Source organism: Mesoplodon mirus (assembly GCF_964341445.2).
Source record: "Mesoplodon mirus genome assembly, chromosome: 2".
Taxonomy (NCBI): Eukaryota; Metazoa; Chordata; class Mammalia; order Artiodactyla; family Ziphiidae; genus Mesoplodon; species Mesoplodon mirus.
The window spans coordinates 99,030,996-99,058,137 of record NC_138977.1 but is presented as its reverse complement, the minus strand read 5'-3'; the positions used below and the strand labels follow the sequence as shown (position 1 = coordinate 99,058,137).

At 36.2% G+C, this 27,142-nt stretch overlaps 1 protein-coding gene across 22 annotated transcripts in view; it reads right to left on the bottom strand.

Moving 5' to 3' along the window:
- ADGRL3 (adhesion G protein-coupled receptor L3) overlaps nucleotides 1–27,142 on the bottom strand; it is a 590,718-nt gene that overhangs the window by 155,133 nt on the left and 408,443 nt on the right. For 20 of the 22 annotated variants that reach the window (XM_082611711.1, XM_082611707.1, XM_082611717.1 and 17 more), the window contains 2 exons: nucleotides 17,633–17,818; nucleotides 14,645–14,683 (listed from right to left, as the gene is read on the bottom strand). In XM_082611711.1, the coding sequence (XP_082467837.1) occupies nucleotides 14,645–14,683; nucleotides 17,633–17,818 (225 nt within the window). The remainder of the gene's footprint in view (nucleotides 1–14,644; nucleotides 14,684–17,632; nucleotides 17,819–27,142) is intronic. The other 2 variants (XM_082611697.1, XM_082611706.1) reach the window with 1 other exon arrangement.

The following is a 27,142-nucleotide window of genomic DNA, read 5'->3' as shown; positions in this document are numbered from 1 at the left end:
GTAAAGCTATGGAGAATCTGCTTTTGAGAGATAATCAGTTCAATTTTAAGTATCTTTACTTTGAAGTAGGACATTTATTCATTCAAAAAGTATTTCTTGAGCATTTAATATGTCCCAATACTGTTCTAGACTCTTGAGATACATCTTAAACAAAGCAGAAAAGGGGAAAAAATCCTAGAATTAAATGTTCTGGCAAGGAAAGTAAGCTTAAAATCAGATCTATCTATCTATCTATCTATCTATCTATCTATCTATCTATCATCTAACTATCTAGTAAAATAAAAGTAAAATATACATGATAGGGGGATCTAGAGCTAGGGGTAGCTTTGGGGAAGGGTACCTTGTGATTTTACCTAGGATGGTCCAGTGGACCTCCTTGAAAGTGTAATAATTTAAAAAATACAAAGTTGCTGAGAGAGTTACCCATGCAGGTATTTGGAGGAGATATTTCAATCAGGGGGAACAAACAGAATAAAAGTCCACAAGTGGAAACATGCTCTGCATGTTCCAAAACCTTAAGGAGGCCCACGTTGGAGCTTTTTACAGAAAACAGGAGGGGTGGGACTGAACCACATCAATTGAGTAGGCGAACACTGCACAAAAACATAGTTTTCAAGTGAAGAAAGATTGGGAATTCAGTTATAAATGGAGGTGTCAGAAAAAAAATGTGAAGATGTTGAGAAGTTAGCTTGAAATGAATTTTGCAGTTCAGGAAAGTGGTCTGTGCTGCAGATAACATTTGTGAGTCTTAGGCACATAGGTGGTATTTAAATCAATGAGCTCACCAAGGGAGTGTGGGGACAGAGAAAACAAGAATAGACTGAGCTAGGAGGCACTCCAACCAAGGGTTTGGGAGAAAAGGAACCAGCAAAGGAGACTGGAAAGAAGCATCAAGAGGAGGAAAACCAAGAGAATGAGCTGTCCTCATGAGAATGTATCAAGGAAAAGGGAGTGGGGAGTGATCAACTGTGTTGGATGTTTCTGATTGGTTAAGTATGTTGGATTGACAACTGACTACTGAATTTAGCAGCATGAAATCCTTAATGACCTCAGCAAGTGCAGTTGCAATAAGGTAGTGAGGGCAAAAGCCTGATGAGGTGAAATCAAGAGAGAATACGAGGAGAGGGATTGGTGATAGTGAGTGTAGACAAGTGTTTTGAGAATTTCTACTGCAGTGGAAATACCAGCAAGCAATAGGAAACATTAGCCAGAAGCCTCAATTAAAAGGTAAATATTTAGAAGTCACTTTTTGTGTGTTAAGTAGAATTTAAGTGGTATTGGAGATATAGAAATAAAAGTGGCACTGTCCCTTTTCAAGGAGCTCTGAGATACAAAAGTGAACAGAAATTAAAATATAGCTTGATAACATTTAGAGAAGAGCTAACACCCATCCTTCTCAAACTCTTCCAAAAAATTGCAGAGGAAAGAACACTCCCAAACTCATTCTATGAGGCCACCATCACCCTGATACCAAAACCAGACAAAGACACTACAAAAAAAGAAAATTACAAGCCAATATCACTCATGAGTATAGATGCAAAAATACTAGCAAACAGAATCCAACAACACATTAAAAGGATCATACACCATGATCAAGTGGGATTTATCCCAGGGATGCAAGGATTCTTCAATATATGCAAATCAATCAATGTGATACACCATATTAACAAACGGAAGAATAAAAACCATATGATCATCTCAATAGATGCAGAAAAAGCTTTTGACAAAACTCAACACCTACTGATGATAAAAACTCTCCAGAAAGTGGGCATAGGGGGAACCTACCTCAACATAATAAAGACCATATATGACAAACCCACAGCAAACATCATTCTCAGTGGTGAAAAACTGAAAGCATTTCCTCTAAGATCAGGAACAAGACAAGAATGTCCACTCTCACCACAATTATTCAACATAGTTTTGGAAGTCCTAGCCACGGCAATCAGAGAAGGAAAAGAAATAAAAGGAATACAAATTGGAAAAGAAGTAAAACTGTCAAACTGTATACACCTTTGCAGATGACACGATACTATACATAGAGAATCCTAAAGATGCCACCAGAAAACTACTAGAGCTAATCAATGAATTTGGTAAAGTTGTAGGATACAAAATTAATGCACAGAAATCTCTTGCATTCCTATACACTAATGATGAAAAATCTGAAAGAGAAATTAAGGAAACACTCCTATTTACTATTGCAACAAAAAGAATAAAATACGTAGGAATAAACCTACCTAGGGAAACAAAAGACCTGTATGCAGAAAACTATAAGACACTGATGAAAGAAATTAAAGATGATACCAACAGATGGAGAGATATACCATGCTCTTGAATTGGAAGAATCAATATTGTGAAAATGACTATACTACCCAAAGCAATCTACAGATTCAATGCAATCCCTATCAAAGGAAACCACAAACAAGATGAAAAGACAACCCTCAAAATGGGAGAAAATATTTGCAAACAAATCAATGGACAAAGGATTAATCTCCAAAATATATAAACGGCTCATGCAGCTCAATAAAAAAAAAAAAAAAAAAAAATCTAATCCAAAAACGGGCAGAAGACCTAAATAGACATTTCTCCAAAGAAGACATACCGATGGCCAAGAAGCACATGAAAAGCTGCTCAACATCATTAAATATTAGAGAAATGCAAATCAAAACTACAATGAGGTATCACCTCACAGCAGTTAGAATGGGCATCATCAGAAAATCTACAAGCAACAAATGCTGGAGAGGGTGTGGAGAAAAGGGAACCTTCTTGCAATGTTGGTGGGAATGTAACTTGATACAGCCACTATGGAGAACAGTATGGAGGTTCCTTAAAAAACTAAAAATAGAGTTACCATATGACCCAGCAATCCCACTACTGGGCATATACCCAGAGAAAACCATAATTCAAAGAGACACATTCACCCCAATGTTCATTGCAGCAATAATTACAATAGCCAGGTCATGAAAGCAACCTAAATGCTCATCGACAGACAAATTGATAAAGAAGATATGGTACATATATGCAATGGAATATTACTCAGCCATAAAGAGAAACGAAATTGGGTCATTTGTAGAGATGTGGATGGATCTAGAGACTGTAATACCGAGTGAAGTAAGTTAGAAGGAGGAAAAACAGATATTGTATATTAACACATATATGTGGAACCTAGAAAAATGGTACAGATGAACTGGTTTGCAGAGCAGAAATTGAGACACAGATGTAGAGAACAAATGTATGTACAACCAAGCGGGGAAAGCAGTGGAGGATGGGGGTGGTGTTGTGATGAATTGGGAGATTGTGATTGACATGTATACAGTGATGTGTACAAAATGGATGACTAAGAAGAACCTGCTGTGTAAAAAATAAATTAAATTATATTAAAAAATTATAGCGTGATAATTGTTGTAATAAGAGGAAAAGCGAGGATGTATAAGAGGGCATTTATCCAGACTAGGTGGGAGAAAGAATGCTTCTTTAGAGTCACTGGCTTATAAAGTAGGTGTTGGAAGATAAGTCAACGTTACTGAGAGGGAAGGATGGAGAAAGGAGAACAAATATAGAAGAAATCCAAGCAGAACATAACTGTGACTAAGAAGGCACAGAGACATGAACTGCAAGTACTTAGGTGGTTTGGGAGTGTAGAATCTAAGAATATGGAAGGGGCCAGCTAAAGGTATGGGAAGTCAGGTATGGGAAAAGAGGAGTCAAATTCTCAAAGACTGTAGTCCAAAACAGGAAAATTTCTCTTTAGTGAAAAAGAGAGTAATGGACAGTCTTTGAGTGGGATCAAGTCTTAATCAGATTTGCATCTTTAAAACATTATTCAGCAGTAGGGAGAATGGAATGACAAAATTTCTAAGTGTTTAAAGTGGTTGATTAAGGTTTTTTGAGAATTACCTACATAAAGATGATAACTGAAGCAGCAATAATGGATATCAGAGGAAAACTAAATTTGCAACCAAATTAATCTTGCAAAAATCTACTGTCACAACCCTAGTTAAAACTCTTCAGTGGCATTCAGAATCTTGACTCCTTCCCATAGCTTTCTTAGCCCTGTATTCTCCTTCAACCCATTGCTTCAGGCATATTAGCCTTCTTTCTATTTCCAGGACTCTCCAACCTCACTTGGCCATGATGGGTGACCTCTGATTCTAGAATGCTTTTTCTCCAGATAGGCAAATGGCTGATCTCATACTGCCAGGAGTCAGCTGCACTCTCATCTCCCAGATACACACAGTCTAAAGTAACGAAGCAGTTACTTTAACTCATGATTCTGTTTTAATTCTCTGCATAGTACTTCGGCCATTATCTTCTTTTATTATTTCGATTGCTTTACTGTCTATTTCCTTCCCAAACTCCAGTTTGCTAAACTAGGGTGTGAGCTCTGCAAGAATAGTAATCCTGTCTGTCTTTACCTTTGAATCACTGCACCTGGAACAGTGCCTGAAGCACAGGAGCTCAACAAATATTGTCTGAGTGAGTGAATGAATGAATACTTCTATGCTCTTCTTAAAGTATACACACTAATTATTTCAAAAGGAAAATATATTTTCTGACTTTGAAAAGGACAACCTTGCAGGAAAGTCTGAAAAACTGTCACAGCCTAGAGGAGCCTAAGGAGATACGATGTTTAAATGTAATGTGATATCCTTATAGGATCCTGAAACAGAAAAAAGGCATAGTTAAAACCTAAGTGAATCTGAACTATGCATTTTAGTTAATAATAATATATCAATATTGGTTCATTAATTATAATGAATGTACCATACTAATGTAAGGTAGTAATAATAAAGGAAACTGTGTGTAGGAGGTATATATGGTATTGGAACTCTATACTAACTGACCAATTTTCTGTAAGTCTAAAACTTTTCCAATAAATACTCTGTACTAGTAAAAAAAAATAAATAAAAAGCATACGTTGTGAACAGTTGAAAATACATAAGTATATACATTAAAACTGGAAAGTCTATTTATGGAATAACACTCACCTATCCCAAAAGGAATTTCTTTGACAGTTAGTTGTGGACCCCTCCAGACTCGTAAATATTTACAGATACATACAAATAGATGTGATCACCATAATAATGTTATTTGTTTGGTTTTGCTTGCTTGCCTTTTTTTTACTTGCTACTGTATTATACCCATCTTTCTAAGTCAGTACAAGATCTACCTCCTTCTTTCTGTGTCTAAAGATTATTCCACTATTTGGTGTAGCATTTTATTCAACTGGTTTCCTACTGATACAGTTAAGTCTTTTTGTTGATATAAACTGCGATACAAGTGTACCTTGTGATCATCTCTATATGCTTATTCTTCTCAGTGGTGGAATGCTACCACATAATGTGGGTCTGCCACAGCTATTCCCAAAGTCCTAGTTGTAGGTAAAGAGAACAGCACTGTTTTGTGATTGTATGACAAAATTTATAAAGAAACATTATAGAAACATGGATATGAATAAAAATTGTCTTCTCTGGTAGGATATTTAAGAGGCTGGTAACAGTAAGGAAGGAGATCTGAGTGATTGGGGAGAGAGGCAGGGTTGCTTGCACCACACAACTCCAAGGGGGCACCACTGAAATAGGTCACAATGTCAGTGGCATGCCCCAGAGTTAGCAATGCAGCAGCCTCAGTGGGAAGGAGCCATACCTATTATTCTACTTTTTGAATTTTAAACCATATACCTATATTAGCTATTCAGAAATAATCTGAAATAATCTTTTTTTCCTTTTAACAAAAATGATTGCTTTCATACTATAACTATAAGAGAACAATCAAAATAACATTTTAATCTATACTTAGGGTTTAAAAGTAACCATTGGTATTGTCATAACTCTATGGTAGATTATTACATCAAAACTGAATGAATTTATCAATATGTACCATTAAATAAGAAAAAAGTATTTTTGGTTGCATCTAAGAATACTATTTGCCCAAAAATTCTCTTGTTTTAAATATAGAATCACTGGATATTAATAGATATAGTTATGCCCAGCTGCAAAAGTATAACTATTAATGAAGCGTTTAGCTATGCAAAGCTAAATCCCTTGGGCTATCCCTGCGTAGCCCAAGGGATATGGTCAGAAGTAGGGAAAATGGTCAAATATAGTTGGGTGAGACATTTGGAAAGTTCTAACAAAGATGAATATTTTAGTTACCTGTCCTTATGCTTCTTTCTATGTAAAAATTAGCATGGATGCTAAGTAACCATCTTGTCATTTTAAGGATGGAAACCCATGTGCTAAAGACAATAGAGCAGAAAAGCAGATGACACCTTTGTCTCTGATATGGAGTTTCATGCTAATCCTGAACAGTTTCGGCTGCATTTCCTTTTTACTTAATGAAAATAAAGCCCTAGTTTAAGTTGTCATAGTTAAGTTTCTGTTACTACTGGCTGATAAGGGAAAATATCAGAATTATAACTCTGTTGGGAGCAGTATTAAAAAATCATTTGTTTGGTTCCAAGCCATCAAGGAACTACTCTACTGAAAATGACACCTTAAAACTTCCATTGCTTTCCTGACCTGTACCAGAAATGCTAATGATAGTTTCAGCAAGTAGGACCTTAAATCTGTAATCCTATTTTAAATGTATTTTTTCATTCTAGTTAGGTACATGATCATAATGTTGTTAAAGAAATAGCAAAGTAGGGCTTCCCTGGTGGCGCAGTGGTTGAGAGTCCGCCTGCCAATGCAGGGGACACGAGTTCGTGCCCCGATCCAGGACGATCCCACATGCTGCGGAGTGGCTGGGCCCGTGAGCCATGGCCGCTGAGCCTGCAAGTCTGGAGCCTGTGCTCTGCAACGGGAGAGGCCACAACAGTGAGAGGCCTGCGTACCGCAAAAAAAAAAAAAAAAAAAAAAAAAAAAAAGAAAGAAAAATAGCAAAGTAAATTGATGTGCATTCTCTTGTGTTTGCGTAGAAAGTATATCTATTTATATTCTATGTATTTAAAACTTTTCTGAAAGTAAACTCATGTTTGGAAAGCAATGATGCATTAGAATGGACTTTAAATAAACAATTTTACAATTAAGTAGTTATCTAGGCTTTGATCAAGAAGTTATAAGAGAGAAGAAAATAAAATTTGGTGAAAAGAAGTGAGAAAATACTTTTGTTTTAAGTGAAAACATTTTATTTAAAAACAAAAGGGCTTTTTTTTTTTTCACCCTTATTAGAATTACTTCCTGAAGCATTTACAAACCATGTATATACAAACAGCAGCTGGAACATTTTGTTTACTTATAGGAAACGTGCAAACTGGAAGAGTCAGAAATGACTTTGTAAAGTGGCCATCTCTGCCTGACCTGACACATTAGCCATGGGAATTTTGAGAGATTCCCAAAATGATGTTCTTTGCACGTCAAAGCAGGAACTCCATCATCAACATCTGTCATTGTCCTTTGGAGGTTTTCAAATTATTAGATTTATCAACTGACCTACCTATGCTCTTAAAAAATAACCTGAATAATTTACACTGCTTACATTACATATGGTTTTACTATCTTTTGATTCAACAATTGCTTTACAACAGCATTTAGTGACTGCAACTTATAGAAAAGAATTATTATATCTTCTTTATCTAAAGAAAACTCTGCTTTGTAGATGGAAGTTACTTTCTTTGATCTCAAAGTGTTTTAGAAATAGGTTCAGGGCACCAGAAACATGCAGGGTGCAGATTTATATTTTTTCTCTTACTGACTCAAATCAAGTGAAGATTTATCAAGCTGTGAAATATATTAAGTTCACAAAGTTTTAACAAAGGGTTACCAAACCTCAAAACCTGGTGTGATTCAAACTACTTTCAGATGTCCTTTTAATTATATTAAATGAAAGTTTGGACTGGCTTTGATGCTTATGGGCAAACATCGAAATCGCCTGAAAGAGCTGCTAAAACTACTCCCCGTTGCTGCAGTTAATATACTACATTGTATGCACACCACTGGCCAATTTATTCTAGCCACTTTAACAAGGATATCCAGCCTGACAGGCCACACAGAATAGTATCACAAGTCAAGCAAAGCACAAATCATTAGAGGACTCAGAAAGTCGTTTGACATGCACCATGGAGCTCTTTGCCACACAGCCAATTAAGTGACCAAACAAGAAACTTGAAAATACTCATTAATTTCTTCCTAGCAGTATAAATGGAGGTTAGAATCTTTCTTGTCTCATGCACCAAAAGCGCACAAATAAAACTGGCATAATTCAATCTGCACTTTGTCAAAGGTGCAAGTAGCAACTTTGGTTCACAGAAAGTCTGCATTACAGACCAAAAAAAATGAAAGCAATAGGTAAAGATGTTTATGCAGTACATATAATAATACAGATATCTGGGCTTTGGAATATATATATATATAATTTTTTTTTTTTTTCCGGTACACGGGCCTTCCACTGCTGTGACCTCTCCCGTCGCGGAGCACAGGCTCCGGATGCGCAGTCTCAGCGGCCATGTTTCATGGGCCCAGCCGCTCCACAGCGTGTGGGATCTTCCCGGACCGGGGTATGAACCCGTGTCCCCTGCATCGGCAGGCGGACTCTCAACCACTGCACCACCAGGGAAGCCCTGGAATTTTTTAAAATTCATCAAAAGTTGACATTACTTTTATCATTGAAAAGCTGTATCAGCATTTCTGAGCAGATTCGGCAGCACTTGACATCATTTTCTCCTCCATGAAACAAGAACTTGAGTTGACTCCTGGATGCCATCCATACTCTCCAGGTCCTCCTCCTTATTTAAGGCTGGTTGTTAGTCTCTACTGCTGGTTCCTCTTCCTCTCCCTGACCTCATCATATGACAGTGTCCTGGGGCTCAGCTCTAGATTCTCTTCTCTTTCTACACTCATTTCCTTGATGAATTCATCTAGTACATTGGCTGAAAAAGCCACTCTAAGTGAAACATTACTAAATGATTATGTCTAGCTTGACCTCTCAGGTAAATTTCAAGCTCGTATATCTAACTGCATATTTACCATCAATATTGCATACTTAATAAGAATCTCCAACTTAACATGCCCCTGAGTGAAGTTCTTTTCGTGCTCCTCCCAAATTGGTCACAGATTGACTATCTCAATAAATGGTGACTGCATCCTTCCAGTTGCTCAGTCAAAACACTTTGTGTCATCCCAACTCCTCTCTATCTCTGACACTTCACATACAACCCCTTAGCGAATCCTGTTTGTTCCACTTAAAAGAATTCCCAAAGATGAAGAATTATCTCAGCATCCCACACTCATATCCTGTTTCAAGTGAATGTTGTTATTGCCCAAATGGTCACCCTGCTTCAGCCCTTACTTTTCCTGCTAGAATCTATTCTCCACTTTTTTTTTTTTTTTTTTTTTTTTTTGCGATACTCGGGCCTCTCACTGTTGTGGCCTCTCCCGTTGCGGAGCACAGGCTCCGGACGCGCAGGCTCAGCGGCCATGGCTCACGGGCCCAGCCGCTCCGCGGCATGCGGGATCCTCCCGGACCGGGGCACGAACCCGTGTCCCCTGCATCGGCAGGCGGACTCTCAACCACTGCGCCACCAGGGAAGCCCTATTCTCCACTTTTAAAACACATCACATCATGTCATCCTTCCGCTCATAAACCTGCAGTGGTTTCCTGTGTGTCTATGAGTAAAAGTTGAAGTCCTTACGATGGTCTATCAGATCTGGGCCCTCGTTGCCCCACAGATTAATGTCCTGTTACCCTCTTCTCTTTCACTCTCCTCCAGTTGCATTCGCTTCCTGGACAACACAGGCATATTTCCACCTCAGAAACTTTGTTTTCTCTGCTGGAATGCTTTTTCCTGCATATCTTCACGGTTCACTCCTTCAGAGTTTTTCTGAAATGTCACCTCAGTGATGCGTTTCTTGCTCTATTTTTCTCTGTAACATTTATCATCATCTCACATACCATATATTTCATATACTTAGCATACTGTTTATATTCTGCTACTGGACGTTTCAGAGAGCAGGGATTTTGGCCTGTTATGGGCATTGCTATATTCCTAGTACTGATAATATTACTGGGCACATGTGCTGAACTAGTAATTCTTGAATGTTTTTGTCATTAACTACTATGTGATGTTTTTTACATAGTTTTGAAGATAGAGATTGCTTTCACACTGATGGTACCTAGGATACAGATTTCTAGTGGATAATGAAGGTGAAACAAACAAAATAAATAAAAAAATAAACAGAAAAAGCAAACTATAATTCCAAACTGAAATAAAAAGAGACCTTATTACAAATACTTGGTAAGACTTAAAGAACACATAGACTATCTGCCTTTGAAAAAAAAGGAAAGAAAAATTTAAGGAAGGATGGGAAGAAGGGAGGAAACCAGGTATGCATGTATATGTGTCTTTTTTAAAAAATTTGCATCTATTTACCAATTTTTTTCTGATCAGTTCTCAGCCCGACTATGCAAATAATATAGTAGGTTCCAAAGAATGACTCAAAAGATTCACATCAAAAACTGTATGTACTTATATTTCCCATTAAGCAAGATCTACTGCAGACTCTAGGGAGTCCATGCCACCTCTGAGATTTGGAGGACAAAAGAAACTGCTGATAAAAATCAAAACATATTTCTTAACTAGGAAAATGTCCTACTTTTAAAGCAGTAAAAAATGAACACTAGTAATTTTTAATATTTCCTGCTAAAGAGAAGAACAATGTTAACAAACATTTCTATTTAGAAGATGGGAACTTGGGATTGAAAACTGAGAAAAAAATATAAATATAAGTTCTGGTTACACTTATAGAACATGAAGACAGTTGTTCTTAAGCTATTTGAGGTCACATTCTACTCTCAGATTCTCATGAAAACACAGACCTCTCTTTGGAGCCATATAATTTTTTTATTCGTTCATGGATTACCCTCCTAAAACTTCCCCTGCCCCCATTCCACCACTAGAGTTAAGAACTTATGCAATTCACATGTACTTGGATGATTATAATCAAAAAGAGAAAGTAACAGTGCTGCCGTAGATGTGGAGAAATTGGAACCCTCACGTATTGCTGGTGGAAATGTAAAATGGTGTTTTCACTTTGGAAAACAGTTTGACTGTTTCTCCTTTAACATACAGTTAGAATATTTTCTACTTGCTCTTTTCTTCTCTCAATATGATAATTTTTAAATCACAGTCTCCTCTGAAAACCAAATGACTTCAAAGTAAATTATGTTTGTATTTGACCTGGCTATAGGAGTACAAAATAATCACCACACAGCCATTTGAGCTCAATCTCAAAAAAAGGAGAAATTAAAAAAAAAAAAACAATTGTTATACTTTATACCATTCCTGAAATACAGTACCATAAATCAATAAATATAAACCAAATAATATATCTTGACTTCTAACACCAAATAATGTCAGTTTTGCAATCACATTATTTTGGCGAATGAAAGCAAGTTTCTGAATCAGGAAGACCTAACTTTGAATTCAGGAGCCCCTCAATTATTACTGTGTAATTTTGTGAAAGTCATTTAATGCTTCCTGTGCCACATTTTCTCTACTTTAAGAATAGCAATAACTTATATCATAGGGTTGTTTTGAATATTAAGTAAGAATTTATGCAAAATGCTTTGCACAATTATGGCCACAGTGCCTAATAAACATATTTATTCTTCATAATAAATCACTGTTATTCTTTTATTTTTTATTTATTTATTTTTTTTTGCTGTACACGGGCCTTTCACTGTTGTGGCCTCTCCCGTTGCAGAGCACAGGCTCCGGATGCACAGGCTCAGTGGCCATGGCTCACGGGCCCAGCCGCTCCACGGCATGTGGGATCTACCCAGACCCGGGCACGAACCTGTGTCCCCAGCATCGGCAGGGGCACTCTCAACCACTGTGCCACCTGGGAAGCCTGGAAACCCTATTCTTAATCATGGTGTTGAAGAAGCACTGGATGCACATCAGGATAGCAGCATTAGTGCCATTGGTGCTAGTTGTGTGACCTTGGTCCAGTCATTTCATCTCTCCAGATCTCAACTCACTCATCTTCATCTCTAAGGTCCCTCTTGGTAATATTATATCATGGTAGCTACTTAATATGCATATGTAACACAAACCTTATTTGTTATCTCTGGCATAAAACTTAAAACCCTCTCCTAAATGAAGGTATGCATTATGCCTGCAATATGGTAATGCTATTTTTAATATGATATGTCAATAACTATCTTTTGATAGTCAACAAGGATTTTAATGTAATCTAAAATTACAACTAAATAAAGAAAAATAAAATATATTTGATCCAATTTTTTGTTTTTGTTAAAATTCTTGAGACAAAAGAATAATGGGTTTTAGGAGATTCACATATTATTTAAAAAATCAGAGCAACTGTGTTTTAATTGTTCACCTACAGATGAGTTATCATAGCTGACGGCTGACAGTCCAGATTTCACTTTTTTGTGTGTGTGTGTGTGGAATAAAAGGTGGGAAGCAAGAAATAAAAAATAGATCTAGGTCATTCATAAAATAAACACTGTATTTCTAAAAACTTAAAAGCTAAATGTGTTTAGATGGTCAAAATCAAACCTAGGAGAATCACTGCTTGTGCCCATGGAAAGGAATTTTTTTTTTTTTTTAAGAATCTTGTGGTAACTAAATAATTATCTTTTTTTCAAATTTAATGCATAAAACATTTCAAGTGTATTTCATACCTATTTCATAGGTAGCTCAGAATGTGCTCTGAACATAGAAATAATAGGGAACATAAGCCTTTAAAATTCAAATAGACTAAAGTTTAAAGTATTACTCCCTCTAGAGTTTCATAGAATAATTATCTACAATAAAAGGAACAGAAATAATGCTGTGTTATAGTGAGCACAGCATTTCTGCTTCACCAATATTCTGTTTGTATTTGGTCTTATCAGATGTTTAGTCAATAGCTGAAACATTTATTCCTAGCCAGTCAATTACAACACCAGGAAATCAGCTACTGAATAAACTGTGCTATTAATTTTCCATCAGAGATTCATGTTTGAATGACCATGCATTTCATAGATTTAAATACTGAAAGGCTAATTATCTCCAAGGCCCCATTAAAGGGATAGCATAGATTACAATAAAAAACAATCCTAATATTTCTCAAAAATGATCCTCATCTTTCAATGATGAAGAGCACTTCATTTCTCTGTCTATGGCACACACTAAGCTATATATATATATACATAACCCCCCAAGCAATTTCTTTCCCAAAACCTTAGAAAAATAAACCTGAACAGCTTCTTATATACAAAGATTCATTAATTTATAAAGTTAAATACAAATTAAAAGCTTTTCTTCCTAATCTCTGTTCAATGTTCAAATGATTTTTTTTTTCCTTTTAAATGACTGTCTCACAAAATGCCCTTATTGTGAATAAACTGATACTGTGTATTTTCTGGACTACTAATCTGAGAACCAGTGATTTGGGTCTTGAAGGCATCTCTCTTCATAAATGTAGTTGGCCTTCCCCTTAAAAATGCTATGATATATACACATAGGGAATAAAGTTGACAGTCACACAGTTTCATATTTTTTCTTCCTTCTGATAAAGTTAATTTGTATTTTGGGACCCACAAAATGGAGGCCGCCCCAGTGGCCTGGTCCACATCACAAATCTAAATCTGCACTTATGGGAAATGACTGTCAAGGAAACCTCACATACACTGATCACAATCCTCCAACTCAGAGTTAGCTAGCTCACCTTACCCTAGAAAACAGGACCTGCTAGCCTTATAAGGAAATCCCCAACCTCCTTGCCAATCGCACCCTGTTTAGAGTTGTCTCTATAAAACTCACTCTTGTCCAACATCCCTCAGGGAGAGTGCACCACTGATGGTGAGGCACTTACTGCCTCAACCCATGGATTGTTTTCCCTTGAATAAAGCACATCAAAGTCATTACTAAATAGCTTTGTCATTTGAATTTGTCATTTGACCTTGCCTGCCTTTGTTCCTCCCTCCTCCCCTCCTCTCCTCTCCCTTCCCCTTCCCTTCTCTCCTCTTCTCTCCTCTCCTCTTCTCCCCTCCCCTCCCTTCTTTCCCTTATTCTAAAAATAACTATGAAACTTGCTTCTGGGATTCTTTTTCACAAAGAACTCATAAACAGTAGAAGTGTTTTTTATCTTGCTTAGAAACAAATTACAACATGTTAACTGGAGGAAAAATTACACTTACATTCAGATCCATGTGTTTATAATAAGTGGAAGAGTAAGATCGTCACAGCTTGTCTTGATTAATTTGGCACAGAAACATGATATTCCAAGTATCCCAGAATTGTTGTCTTATTTGATTGTCATTTCTGGATGACTTGCTACTCAAATATTAGCTAGACCAACATAGGAATGAAATGTTTTCATACCCACCTCTCTGAAGAAATTAGAGATTTATTATATATTACACCCAACTCACCTTTCAGTGATGATCAAAATTCTCACACCCAAGGTTGCACCTCTATGTTAGTCTGTGCTCCTCTTGTATGATAGAGCACTGGCACTGTCAAATTTATTTTTAGCACATACCCTTTCATATAACTTTCCATTCCCACCCTCCATGCCCTCCCTGAAATTCTTCTAGTTCAACAGGATACATTATCATCTTTCTATCTGATGCCCATACATGCTGTCACCAACAGAGACAATTCAACAACTTAACACATTTATAAAAACGCAGAAAGTACCTGGACATAGGCTCTGCAAGAGCGCTCTCTTTTCTGAAGCTGAATCCATTAAGACAGCAGATTAAACACAGAATAGAAAAAACAAGTTAGTGACAGAAGAAAACAAGAAAAATAAAAGAACACATCTACACAAACACCTTATTTTGTTGTGCACTACTTTCAAGAAGAGAATGAAAGCTAAGCAGCAGCAAAATGTCAGTAACGGCTTGAAAAACAGAAACTAACAGCTTTTCAGAACCCAAGTGATAACTGGATGGTATAAAGCTGTTAATGATGGAAAGAAATCTGAGACTAAATTTAGTAGAAATTAGTAAAAATCAATATATTTCATTCATTTGACATGATTCATTTCACATGAGGTTAGTTATTAATTCATGGGCCACAAATGAAGATCTATGAAGTTAAGTAAATTATGTCAAAAATTTGGAACCCATTTTTTAAAGATAGTAAATTGTCTGTGGTTTACAGATTTTTAGGTGGTTAATGTGTCCCACAAACCATTTGTTCATACATACAAAAAGTTCTATTTATTGAGAAAATAGGAATGCCCATTCATTTGACTATTTGATTCTAAGGGACAAATACCAAGAGATAAGTAACTTCTGATTAAAAGAATGCAATCGATATTGTTATTTATCTTGTTTTTATTTCTTGAATAATTCCTTTTGATGGTTTTGACCAAAAAATTTATACATTTTAGGAACTTCTGTGGGATAAGAAGCCTGTTTCTGTGTGTTTCTTTGTTTGCATAGAGAATGATGTTTTTCTGGGCAAAAGGTTAACAGCAACTCATATTCAGTCCCAAACATTTTTTCCTGGTGATAAAATGAATAATTAATACATATATTTGCTCTCTTTAAATAAATGACTGCAAATTTTATAAATTAGATTGTAGTTTTCCTCCTTTTCCTTATTATTTTCCTTCAGGAGCCTCGATTGTTCAAGGAGAAAATTAACCAGTTTTAAGAAGCAGTTACTCTGATGCCTTTTGTGTGGCTAATACTCTCCCACTTTAATTCATGCATCTTCAATGAGCATAGAGCAGTTACTTCTCTAAAGAATTAAGTGAGGAATGAGTGCAAGTAAATTGTCAGCACTGTCATTTGGATCACTGACTCTCATTTTGGTTTAGCAGGTCTCTAAACTCTCCAGAATTTCAATGTGGAGCTCAATTGATTTGTACGAAGTTGACTTTGCAAATCTGATGGGTTAAAACTGCTTCAGGGAACAGTGGGAACCACAGGAAATGAGAACAAGCCAGGAAGCATGTGAATAACCTCTGCCCTCCCATCTTCTTACCCCATCATGCAAATTAACATATAACAAACCACGTTATATAAACAGCTGAAAAGAGCCAAATAAGAAACAAAAGAGAGCATTAAAAAGCTTCACAAATGAAAATGTGTCCATTATGCAGTTATTTGATATTCAGACTAGGCGAGCTGATTAGCTGTAGCTAGTTAGAATGTGACATTAATTGCCAGCTTTACCTGATATTGTCAGACATCGACACCATTTTTAAATAAAGATACAAAGTATTGCTATAACAAGTAATGGTATGGATATGTAACATTAATAGAAATTACTATATCCAGTACATTATGATAACAATAGCTGGCAGCAATATTCATTAATAGCCTCCAGTCAGCCTGGGTGATAACACATTAAAATCACAGCATGCCTGCCCAGACTACATAGGCAGCTGTGGATTATATTCTGCCAGCAACTTGGTTGAGATTCTATCAGGAATATGAATGACAAAAATAACTCCTTTCTGCTCAGCATGAAAAAACCTTTAGTAATAATTTATATATAATTGATAAAGCTGAATCTATTTTCTGAGGATGAAATTGCAGAAAAAACTGACAGATAAAATATCTAGCTTTTTAATGTCGAACCATTATTATTTAAAAAAAAAATTCTTCCGGTTCATGAGTGAGACTCCTAGTCTAATAAGACAGAAAGGAAATAAACATAATAAAGACCAGTCTGCAAAGTTATTTTTTCATTCTAAAGGGGAATATTCATTTAGTGAATTCCATACAGGACATTAGAAGGTCACTGTCAAATTCTTGCTTTTTTAAGTAATAAGATTATCACTGATATTTGAGATCTTAAAATCAAGTTTCAATAACCGATTATCTTTACTACAAAAATGCCATTCAGGGAATACATGTTATCTGATGGCATCATTCTAATATCTTTTCACCATGTGATATTTTGTTACATAAATAAATGATATTCGTTATAAATATATTAAATATATTTTACATACTTATGTAAATAAAATGTTTATATGTGTATAGGTTATATATAAAATGCTTATATATGAGTATATAATGTATATAAATATATAGTAGATTTAGAAATATAAATTAAAATACATAAAATTCCTTAAAATTTTAAAAACAAATTATTTTTATTAGTTACAATTCAAAGTTGCTGAAACACATTTAAACCTTTTAAGTTATAATGGTAATGATACAAAATCAGTAATTTAAAAATCAAAAGGAAATAAAAATAAATACTTGCCATATGAGTTTTTTAATGTAATATGAATTAGGTTAAATTATTTTTTAAAAAATCTATAATGTATTACTAATATCCTTTTTCATTGTTATTTTCTAAATTTCTGCTTGTTGATTAGACATTTGTTTTACTGTTAATTATATTAATATAAAGGTTTGACAGGGAAAAAACACCCAAAAGAAATGGCATTTATCTATAATAACCCTGTCAGAATTTAGCATACAAAAGAGTACTATGGAAAATAGAATTGTAAATTCAAAATACATATAGAGAGATATCATTTATTGTTCCTTAGATTGAAAGTCAAATAAGGTCATTATTATACTACAGTAGTGAAGTGAATTGAATATAGCTAGCAATTCTCTTTAGAATGATCTGATTTTATGGAAGGAAATAAATTAATCAGGGAAGTCTCACTGATTTTACAACTTTAAAGATACATGTAACAAAAGTCCTTACCTTGTTCAAACTTCGTGCAGCACTATCTTTTCCACCTGGGGTCAAGTTCCGGAGCTGTACATCTAGGAGGCCTACCAGCTGATCCATGGCCCGGACTGAATAAGTGATATCTCCAGCATTCAAGTGATTTCTTGTCTGTTCAGCCAGTTCTCTAGCAATGTTGGCAGCTGTCTCTCCAGATTTCAACTATAATTTTGAAAACAGAAGAAAAAGGAAAGAGATCTTAAATAAGTAATTTTATTGGTTTCTTTGGACAATTGCTTTTGCATATGTTTTAATCATTGAGGCAAGAAAGTTATTAAACCCCATCTTTACTTGGTATACACTCCTTAAGTTTTCCTGCTAATCCATTATTTTCTTCAATACCTAACTTGAAATTCATGCCTTTAGGAAGCTCCTCTTGAGGAATCTAACTTCTAGAAATTGTTCTTAGTTTACCCATCTGAGTGGTTAAGTCTAAGGTTTGCCTTATGACGTTTTTCTATGCATTTCTAAATTGGATATTGACAGTGGCCAGTACAAATTTTCCATTATGCCTAGTTTAGCACTTAGTTCACAACGAATACTCACTGGCTGCTAAACTCTGTGAAAATTTAATTCCAAATAAAATCCCTGCCTTTCAAAGTGCTCTTCGTCTTCTTACTAAGAGATTTTGTTCCCAATGTACCAGGTAGCAAACTATTGCTTAGTTTCTAGAACTTTCCTTTTCTGAAAGTACGTGCTGCTTTTTCAAGTATATTCTACAAGAATTTTTCAAATTGTCAACAATCCCAAGATGTTAAAAGAGATAGACTGGGTTTTCCTGGTGGCGTAGTGGTTGAGAATCTGCCTGCCGGTGCAGGGGACGCGGGCTCGTGCCCCGGTCCGGGAAGATCCCACATGCCGCGGAGCGGCTGGGACCGTGAGCCATGGCCGCTGAGCCTGTGCGTCCGGAGCCTGTGCTCCTCAACGGGAGAAACCACAGCAGTGAGAGGCCCGCGTGCCGCCAAAAAAAAAAAAAAAAAAAAAGATAGACTAATACCCTATGATTACTTGAGCAAATTTGATAGCTCTGGGTAATAAGTAGACAGGAATATATATTAGCTTATAAGGAAGGCCTGGGGAACTTAAAAAAAAATAAGTGTAATTTCCCAATTTATCATGTCCTTTATCATTTTTAAACTAATAGACTAAAATAAGATTATAAAACATTTACACAATACAGATATAGGTATGCAATGCCAAAATCATGAATGTCTCTTCTTTTGCCTCTCTATATTCCCACTTCCTAGAGATTGTTAATGGTTTGGCACGGACTTTTCCTGACTTTAGCCTGCTCTATTACTACTTAAATATATAATAGTGTCATTATTTAGAAAATTTTCTTTTCTTCTCTTTTTCTATCTTTAAGACAGTCTAATACAGAACTTAGGATCCCATACAGAAAGTTCCTCTCTTCGTAAGGCTATCTTCCTAATGGATATCCAGAAAGCTATAAGGGGCACAACAAAAACTCTTAGTCAAATAGGTTATCACTATCTACTCAGGGATGCTTAATAAATATTTGTAGCAGTATTGAATGTTAAAGAAACATGAATAAATTGGAGAAATTCGAATAACTAAATTGTTAATAATCACATTCTCAAGTATATAGAAAAATCCTAATTCAAAAACATAAAAATAGTTTAATAACAAAGTGTTGGCAAAGATTTGTAAAAATGTATATGACCATCATAAACTACTACTGAATGTGTATATTTGCATACTTCCTATGTAGAGTAAATTGTTAGCGTCTATTAAACTCTGAAATGTGAAAACTGTATAAGACAGAGATTTCTCTTATCACTATCAACCATAAAAAAATAATCCCACTGTTATGAAAGAGATATGTTCAAAGATGCTCATTCTAGCTTGCTTATAATAGAAAACAAAATGGGTTATGACTGTGGAAAACTGCTCATGTATATAAATACTATGGAATATTAATCAACAGTTTAAAAGTATGAAAGAGAACAATATTGTTAACATTAATCTTCAACATGTAATGTTGAGTTAAAATAAATGCAAGTATAAAAATTATTTATGTGCTAATATATATAGGCATGTTATTTGTGAAATATAAACACAACTTGAGTAGCATATAAACATTTTACCTATAAAAAATAATATTATATGTAAATATTTTACATTTATATATATATGTGTATATGTTTAAACGCATAAAACAAATCTGAAAGATGGAAATCAAAAAACAAATCCTTTTCTGCAATGTTTAAAGTTTACAAGAAGAATATATTAAAGTATTATTATATAGTTAATTGGTACTTTTTAGAAACCCTTAAAATATAAAAACACTTGCACTAAATTTATTGAATTTGTAAATTATGGTCAGGACCTGAAAACCTGAGATACTTGTAAGACCAAATGGAATAGATTATAAGGTTCAAGGATAAGTGTGTAGCAAAGTCAATGTAGACCCACTGATGGATCATGAAAGTACTTTTAAGTGGTCACAAAGTGACATAAATGTGATTATAATCCATACATTTAATCATTACATATAATTTAGGGCTACTTACTTGTAATCTAGTAAATCAATGATTTATAAAATTCAGTATTTGTTAATTAAATTGGTGAAATGCTAGTACTCATGAAGTATTCAAATTCAATATTCCATCAGTAAGTCTGAACACCTGATACAATTGCTTGGCAATGTTGCAAAACTCCTGTGCACATGAGTATCCAGATAGCTGGAATTCCTATAATTTTCCAAAGGGATATTCTTATAAGCAATGCACCACTCATATTTTTTTTTTTCTTTTATAGAAAGGCAGACTGCCACATACAGCACCTCATTTGGATATGTCTAGAGTCTTGGAAGCTTGACTACCCTATGTTCTCCTACAAATGGACCTTGAGAGCTTGATTGGAGGTTCTAGTGGGGGAGCACACCTACTTATATACCCTTGACTGAAGAATGGTCCTCCTCTATTGGGAAAGGTCATCCTCTTCAACCAAGCGAGCAGCTTTGGAAGGGATGCACGTGGAGCGGTGAGGGAGGAAGGGGACACACGCCTAGCCAGCCAGATAAGCCAAATTAACCCTGGAGATCAATGGGGTGACAGATGCTACATCCACCATCCATAGAGTCTTGCATTTGTTGTAGTTTCCTACCTACACTATTCTTATAAAAATGAATCTATTTGTGGAATTACTATTGTTTTACTTTAAGCATTATGCACTTGTATAATTGTTTTATCATCATTATTACTGTATTGTTTTCTTCTATGCCTTTATTACCACATAATATTTTTTCGATGAGAAAATGTCAAGGCACATGCACCTCTGGAGTCTTTTGATTCACTTAAATGGGCGTTGTTGGAAAAAGGCTGAGATCTACTAGATAATAGGCTTTCTTTCATACATTATCCTCAAAACTAAAGATGCAAGTACTGACTTTCACTACAGCTATCACGGAACATTATAAAAAACAAAATTACTTATCAAACAGAAAAAAATAGGTATTTTCACATTGTAATTCATTTTCTTTTCTTTTTCTGTGTAGTTGTACAAACATAGTCTTCAATTATTAATTATTATAACATTGGGGTAGGACATGATAAGGTGAAAAAGGAGGCCTATGTAATTTACTAACATAAAAATTTAAACTTTTTCTTTATGTACAGTAATGAAAAAGTTGAAAATGTAAAAGACTAATAAGTCAAAATATCACTGCTCTCAACATAAAAGATAATGATGCTGCCTATATATGTGTCAATAGCCGATAGTGTAGTGTTGTAAAACCGTGAGTCAAATATGAAAATCTCTAGTGGATTATCTTAAAAATAGTAACTACATTTTAGCACTCAAGTGTTTATTTATGAAGAATAAATCTAATTAATCCCACAAAAGAACTCTGGAACTCAATATTCACCAATAAGAAAGCTGTAAGAAAAAAACTAAAGTACAAATAAGTTATAAAAATGTTTATAATAAAAATGTGATAAGCATGTTTTTAAAGTAAAATAAAAACTAATATAACCAGTTATTCATTATGATCCTCTCTTCCTCTTAAAATTGAAGAAATCATAGTAAAATTCTTTCATTCATTCAACAATCATTTGGACACTTGTTATTTCCTAAGGAAATAAAGACAAATGTTATATGTGGCTCTTGCACTCAGGAATCTCACGTTCTACTAGTTGGTATTGCGGGGGAGGGTGCATAAAGGCAGATAATACTAATTCAACAATGCAATTATGATAACAGAATGTATATGAGGTGTTATTGAAATATAGAACAGAGGTAATAAACACCTGGAAATTAGGTGGGAAAACAACAGAAAGTAACAATAAGTTGAAAGTTAAAAGATAAGTTGAGCGTGACTTAGTAAGATAAAATTCTGGTAGGGACTGGTGGGGAAAGAGAGCCAAGAGGATGTTATATAAAAAGCGAAGTCTAAGTAATCATGGTTTGGGAAGACAGGGTACTAAAGGCAGAACAGAAAGAAAAAGCACATTTTTCTATCTTCAGAATTCAGTTTGGTACTTACATAGCACAAATTGTGTGTCTGTATGTATTAAATATATATATCTAGTTTTTAAAAAATAGAATATCTCTATCTCTACTTTCAACAATTGTTCCTTCAGTCTAAATGCTCATTTGTTATTTAACCAAAATTTTAATTTCTAATAGTATTATGCTAAAGTCTGGGGATAAAATGGTTCCCAATAACAGGACCTTACGTACTAGCAAGGGAAGGGCTATTAAGAAATTAACTGCACAAGAATTTGATTTCAGTTTTTTTGAGGGCAATACAGAATCCCAGTGTGGTAGAGTAGTTAAAAGGCATTTTAACCTGGTGTATGAAGTTAGGGAATAATTTAGGAAATACTTCTCTGAGAAATAATGTGTAATCTGAGATGAAATAGAAAAGAGGGAATTAGGTTGGGATGAGGGCAGGAGTTTCCAGGCAGAGAGAGCAGCTTTTAGGAGAGGCGGGCAGGGAGTCTTAAGGGTGCTGCACAAAGGGCACTTGTGACTGGGGTTTAGGCAGCTGGAGAGGTAAGCAAGATTGAGTAGTCCCACTTTGGAAGTCATGACGACGATTTTGGAAAATTGTGTTAAGAGTGATATGAATGGGGCTTCCCTGGTGGCGCAGTGGTTGAGAGTCCGCCTGCCAATGCAGGGGACACGGGTTCGTGCCCCGGTCTGGGAGGATCCCACATGCCGCGGAGCGGCTGGGACTGTGAGTCATGGCCGCTGAGCCTGCGCGTCTGGAGCCTGTGCTCCACAATGCAAGAAGCCACAACGGTGAGAGGCCCGCGTACCGCAAAAAAAAAAAAAAAAAAAAAAAAAAAAGAGTGATGTGAATGTACTGGAGTCTAAATAGGAGTGGTCTAATCAGTCTTACATTTGAAATCAAACTCAGTAGAATGGATTAGAGGGTTCAGGAGTGAATGAAAGGGGACCTGCTGTGAGGTCTTCTACTGCCACAGCAGTAGAAGGAGCTATTGAGGATTAAGGGTAGTAGCAGTGGAGAAAAGTGACAACTGGCCTGATTTGGGAGAGATTTACAAGTACCCTGACAGGCCTACTATCTGATTGGACGTGTGAAGGGAAGGAAAGGGAGGCACCAAGAGTCATCTCCAATTTTCTTGTTGTTAATGGCAGTGGTGCCATCAACTGGACTCTCTCCTAGTCACTGTGACCTCAAGGTTCAAGCTCAGTTCAAAGGTTGCCTTATCAAACCAGACCTTCACTAACCATATTCTTTCCAGGGGCATCCAGAAGCTACTCTTCTTTCTGATGGTCCTATTTATTTCTCTCACCACAGTTATTATTATCTTATTTCCATACAAAAATATATACATATATTGAATCTGCCTCAAGTCTTCTGTGCAAAGAGGCAGGATTGAAATAGTTATTTCATATATTCTACCTTAAAGACATCATTACAATGTCTATCTCTAACATTTCTTTTATTCTGCTTAAGTTATTTCTCAGAAATAAGTACATGCACACTGAGAAATCTTATGAGTTTTTGAGGATTAGTAAATTAATGCCTGTATTGAAATGGTGGGATTATACCTAGGGCTTCAATAGGGGAGGGGAAACCCTGCAGTTAAGGATAATAATTATGACAGAGATGGATACTATTTGCATTTCAAATTTTGACACAAGGAAAAACAGTTTTCTTTGAAATAAGCTTTGACATTTTATGGGATTTATTATATCAAACATTAATCAGGTGTCAAAACAATTCATGAAGAAGTTACTCATATTGTTTAAGTACAAAGCTACCATTTCTTTGAAAGATCTGCCTATTTTTTCTATAAATCTGAGTCAAGTAGGTATATAAACAATAAAATGCTTCTAGCTTACAACTGAATGTGGGCTAAATGAGCCTGAAGATGTGGAAATTCCGCTAATCTCTGATTAAATTAACAAGCAATTTAACTTTCATTCCATAGTAGATCTACAGAGGCTAAAAGAATGGAGAAATTAAGATATGGGTGACAGGATTCAACCAGTCTTCCAGAGCAAATCACCGGCTTATTTTATACTGTAAAACAGCAACATCATTTCTAGATCTTCACATCCTTCTTTAGAAAATGCAGGAAGAATCTTACATTATCTCAGAAGCTGTCAGTAGTTTGTGTGCAAACAAACAAAAAGATATTTCAGTTTGCTAGAAATAAGAAGACTATTTCCCAGTAATAGTTCAGGCATATCTTTTTCATATAATAGTTGGACCAGGTAATGAAGTAGGAAGCAGACCTTACTTTACATGTAAATAAATACAGAATGTCTTCACAACTTTAATTTCACAGTTTCCAATTGAAAAAAAGACAGGAGGGATTATAAAGTGCAAGGAATTCTTTAAAGGTATGCAAAATAGAAAGTATAAACTCCTTTTTGATAACTTGAGTCCAAGCTAGAGGTCAAGCTGAAGCCAGAGACTATGATTTCAGCAAACAGTCATTAAGAAATGTGAGAGGGCTTCCCTGGTGGTGCAGTGGTTGAGAGTCCGCCTGCCGATGCAGGGGACACGGGTTCGTGCCCCGGTCCGGGAAGATCCCACATGCCGTGGAGCGGCTGGGACCGTGAGCCATGGCCGCTGAGCCTGTGCGTCCGGAGCCTGTGCTCCGCAGCGGGAGAGGCCACAACAGTGAGAGGCTCACATACCGCAAAAAAAAAAAAAAAAAAAAAAAAAAAGAAATGTGAGAAAACAGGATATTTTACCACATATGTTAGAGAAGGCAGGCAGAGCTCTAAACTAATTTGTTGGCCTCCAATATGACCAGAAACATATTTTTAAAACATTAATTTGAAGACATATGTACCTAATCTCACTATCTATTTAATCTATCTTTGTATCCAATCATCTGTTTATCTTTGTACCTATCTTTCTGTCCACCCATTCATCCACCCACCCACCCACCTACCAATTTCTCTTTCCCTCCCTGCCCCTACACTCCACCACTGCATCTTTTTGTACAACTTTTGCTTTTCCCCTTCTATACAAATTATTAAATCTCATGATTATGAAAGTATTCTGGCCAGTTTGTAACAAATTTCTTCTGCCTTTAAAGGTTTACATTTTCTCTAGTGAAATGTAATCTATTCTTTAATATCACTCAAAATTTAATCTATAATGTCACCAGTATGTAAGTGGCCAAATTCAGTTGTGAATCAGAAACCATCAAGATTCTTTGCTTGTTTTCTCCCTCCTGGCCTGACTGTAGGGGAAAAAAAAAAAAATATTACTCATTTCTTAATGAAAATGAAAATTTAAGGTTTGCTTTTTCCAACTAAAGTAAGCATCCTGATCCATTTATTTGTGTATACTTGTTGTCTACAGTGGTGCCTGACATACAGTGAGTGAATAGTACCAATAACAACATGAAAGATCCTCCCATGGGAAAGATGCAGTGACTGCGATCCAGGGTGGTCTTATCTTTAAAGCCCTCAGGAATTCCCCACAGGCACTATAAAGCCATAAGAGATGGGCCTCATGTTCCAAGGTACGTTCACCCACAAACTTGCAGAGGTAAAACTGAAAACACTGTTTAAATGAGAGAATCACCCCTTCTTTTCTTTTGTCTTCTATGCTTTTATTGCGGGTAACAAGTGTTACTCTATTTTAAAAGTCTGAACCACAATGAGCAGAGGAGGGAAGGAACAAATCATTCCGGATACCTATTTCACTTTTACTTTTTCACACTGGCATAACAAACAAATTAAAGAAAAGCAGGGAGGTCAGAACAGAGGAAGGGGGACGGAACAAGGGAAAGAAAGGAGGGAAGAGAGGGGCAGTGATGAGAGAAAGAGAGGGGGATGGGAAAGGGAGGAGGGGTGAGAGAAGGGAAGCAAAAACTGCGAACTCTGTTGGTTACTTTCCATTTGCTAATTCAAGGAAGGCCACTTTCCATCCTCCTCCCTCCTTCTCTCTGCCCTAGGAGGTGGACTTACATGATGTTAGTTAAGAGCACCCCTCTTCTCTGGCTTTTGTTTGGGTTTGGCCAGTGGTGAAGCTGGGCACGTGAGGAGGCTGGAAGAGGTGAGTGGGTGAGATCAGAGTATTTATTCGCCTAGATCTTTTCTGAAGATTTGCCTGAGGCTAGGTTGTGTCTCTTGTCTATAGGTCATCTTTCTTTCTTTTTTTTTTTTTTTTTGCAGTACGCGGGCCTCTTACTGTTGTGGCCTCTCCCGTTGCGGAGCACAGGCTCCGGACGCACAGGCTCAGCGGCCATGGCTCACGGTCCCAGCCGCTCCGCGGCATGTGGGATCTTCCCGGACCGGGGCACGAACCCGTGTCCCCTGCATCGGCAGGTGGACTCTCAACCACTGAGCCACCAGGGAAGCCCCATCTTTCCTCTCAAGGATATCGTGTTACCAGTTTTCTGTCATTCCATTGATCTGGCAACCAGAGGCCTGGGGTTGGGAACAGCTCCATCCCTATTACTAGCTCTGGGTTCCTCTCAATCCCTTGCAGTTCACCTCTGCTCCCACAAATGCCACTGTAAACAAACCCTCTTCAAAGGTTCCATCTGTTTGTTTTTGGGACTCAGGTACTGAGGGAGTAAATGAGCAAAGGGATGAATTCTGTGGAAGATGCTTTGGGGAGAAGGGAGAGAAAATAGGGACAAATAACTCTGTGGACAGCACATACAAATTCTCTCTCAGAAGCTTATGATGTGAATAGTTAAAAGTGTTAGAGTTTTGTGGTAACCTGTTCAACTATCATTTATGTTTAATGAATAGCATAAATAGTTGGAGGTATAAGTAAAAGAGTGGAGAGAAGTGAAGAGAGACTAGGTAAGTGGGTGTGGGATATAAGGCCATCATGATCTATTCACAGTGTAGCCAGTGTTGTGGCTAAATGTGACATGTTGATAAAGGTAGACCCAGCTAAATACCAGTTCCAGCACTGACCTGGCAATAGTTACATAAGCCAATTCACAGGGTTCAAAAACCTCCTGTTATACTTTTGACAATTCTATAAATTTATAAGTAATCAAGCTAAGG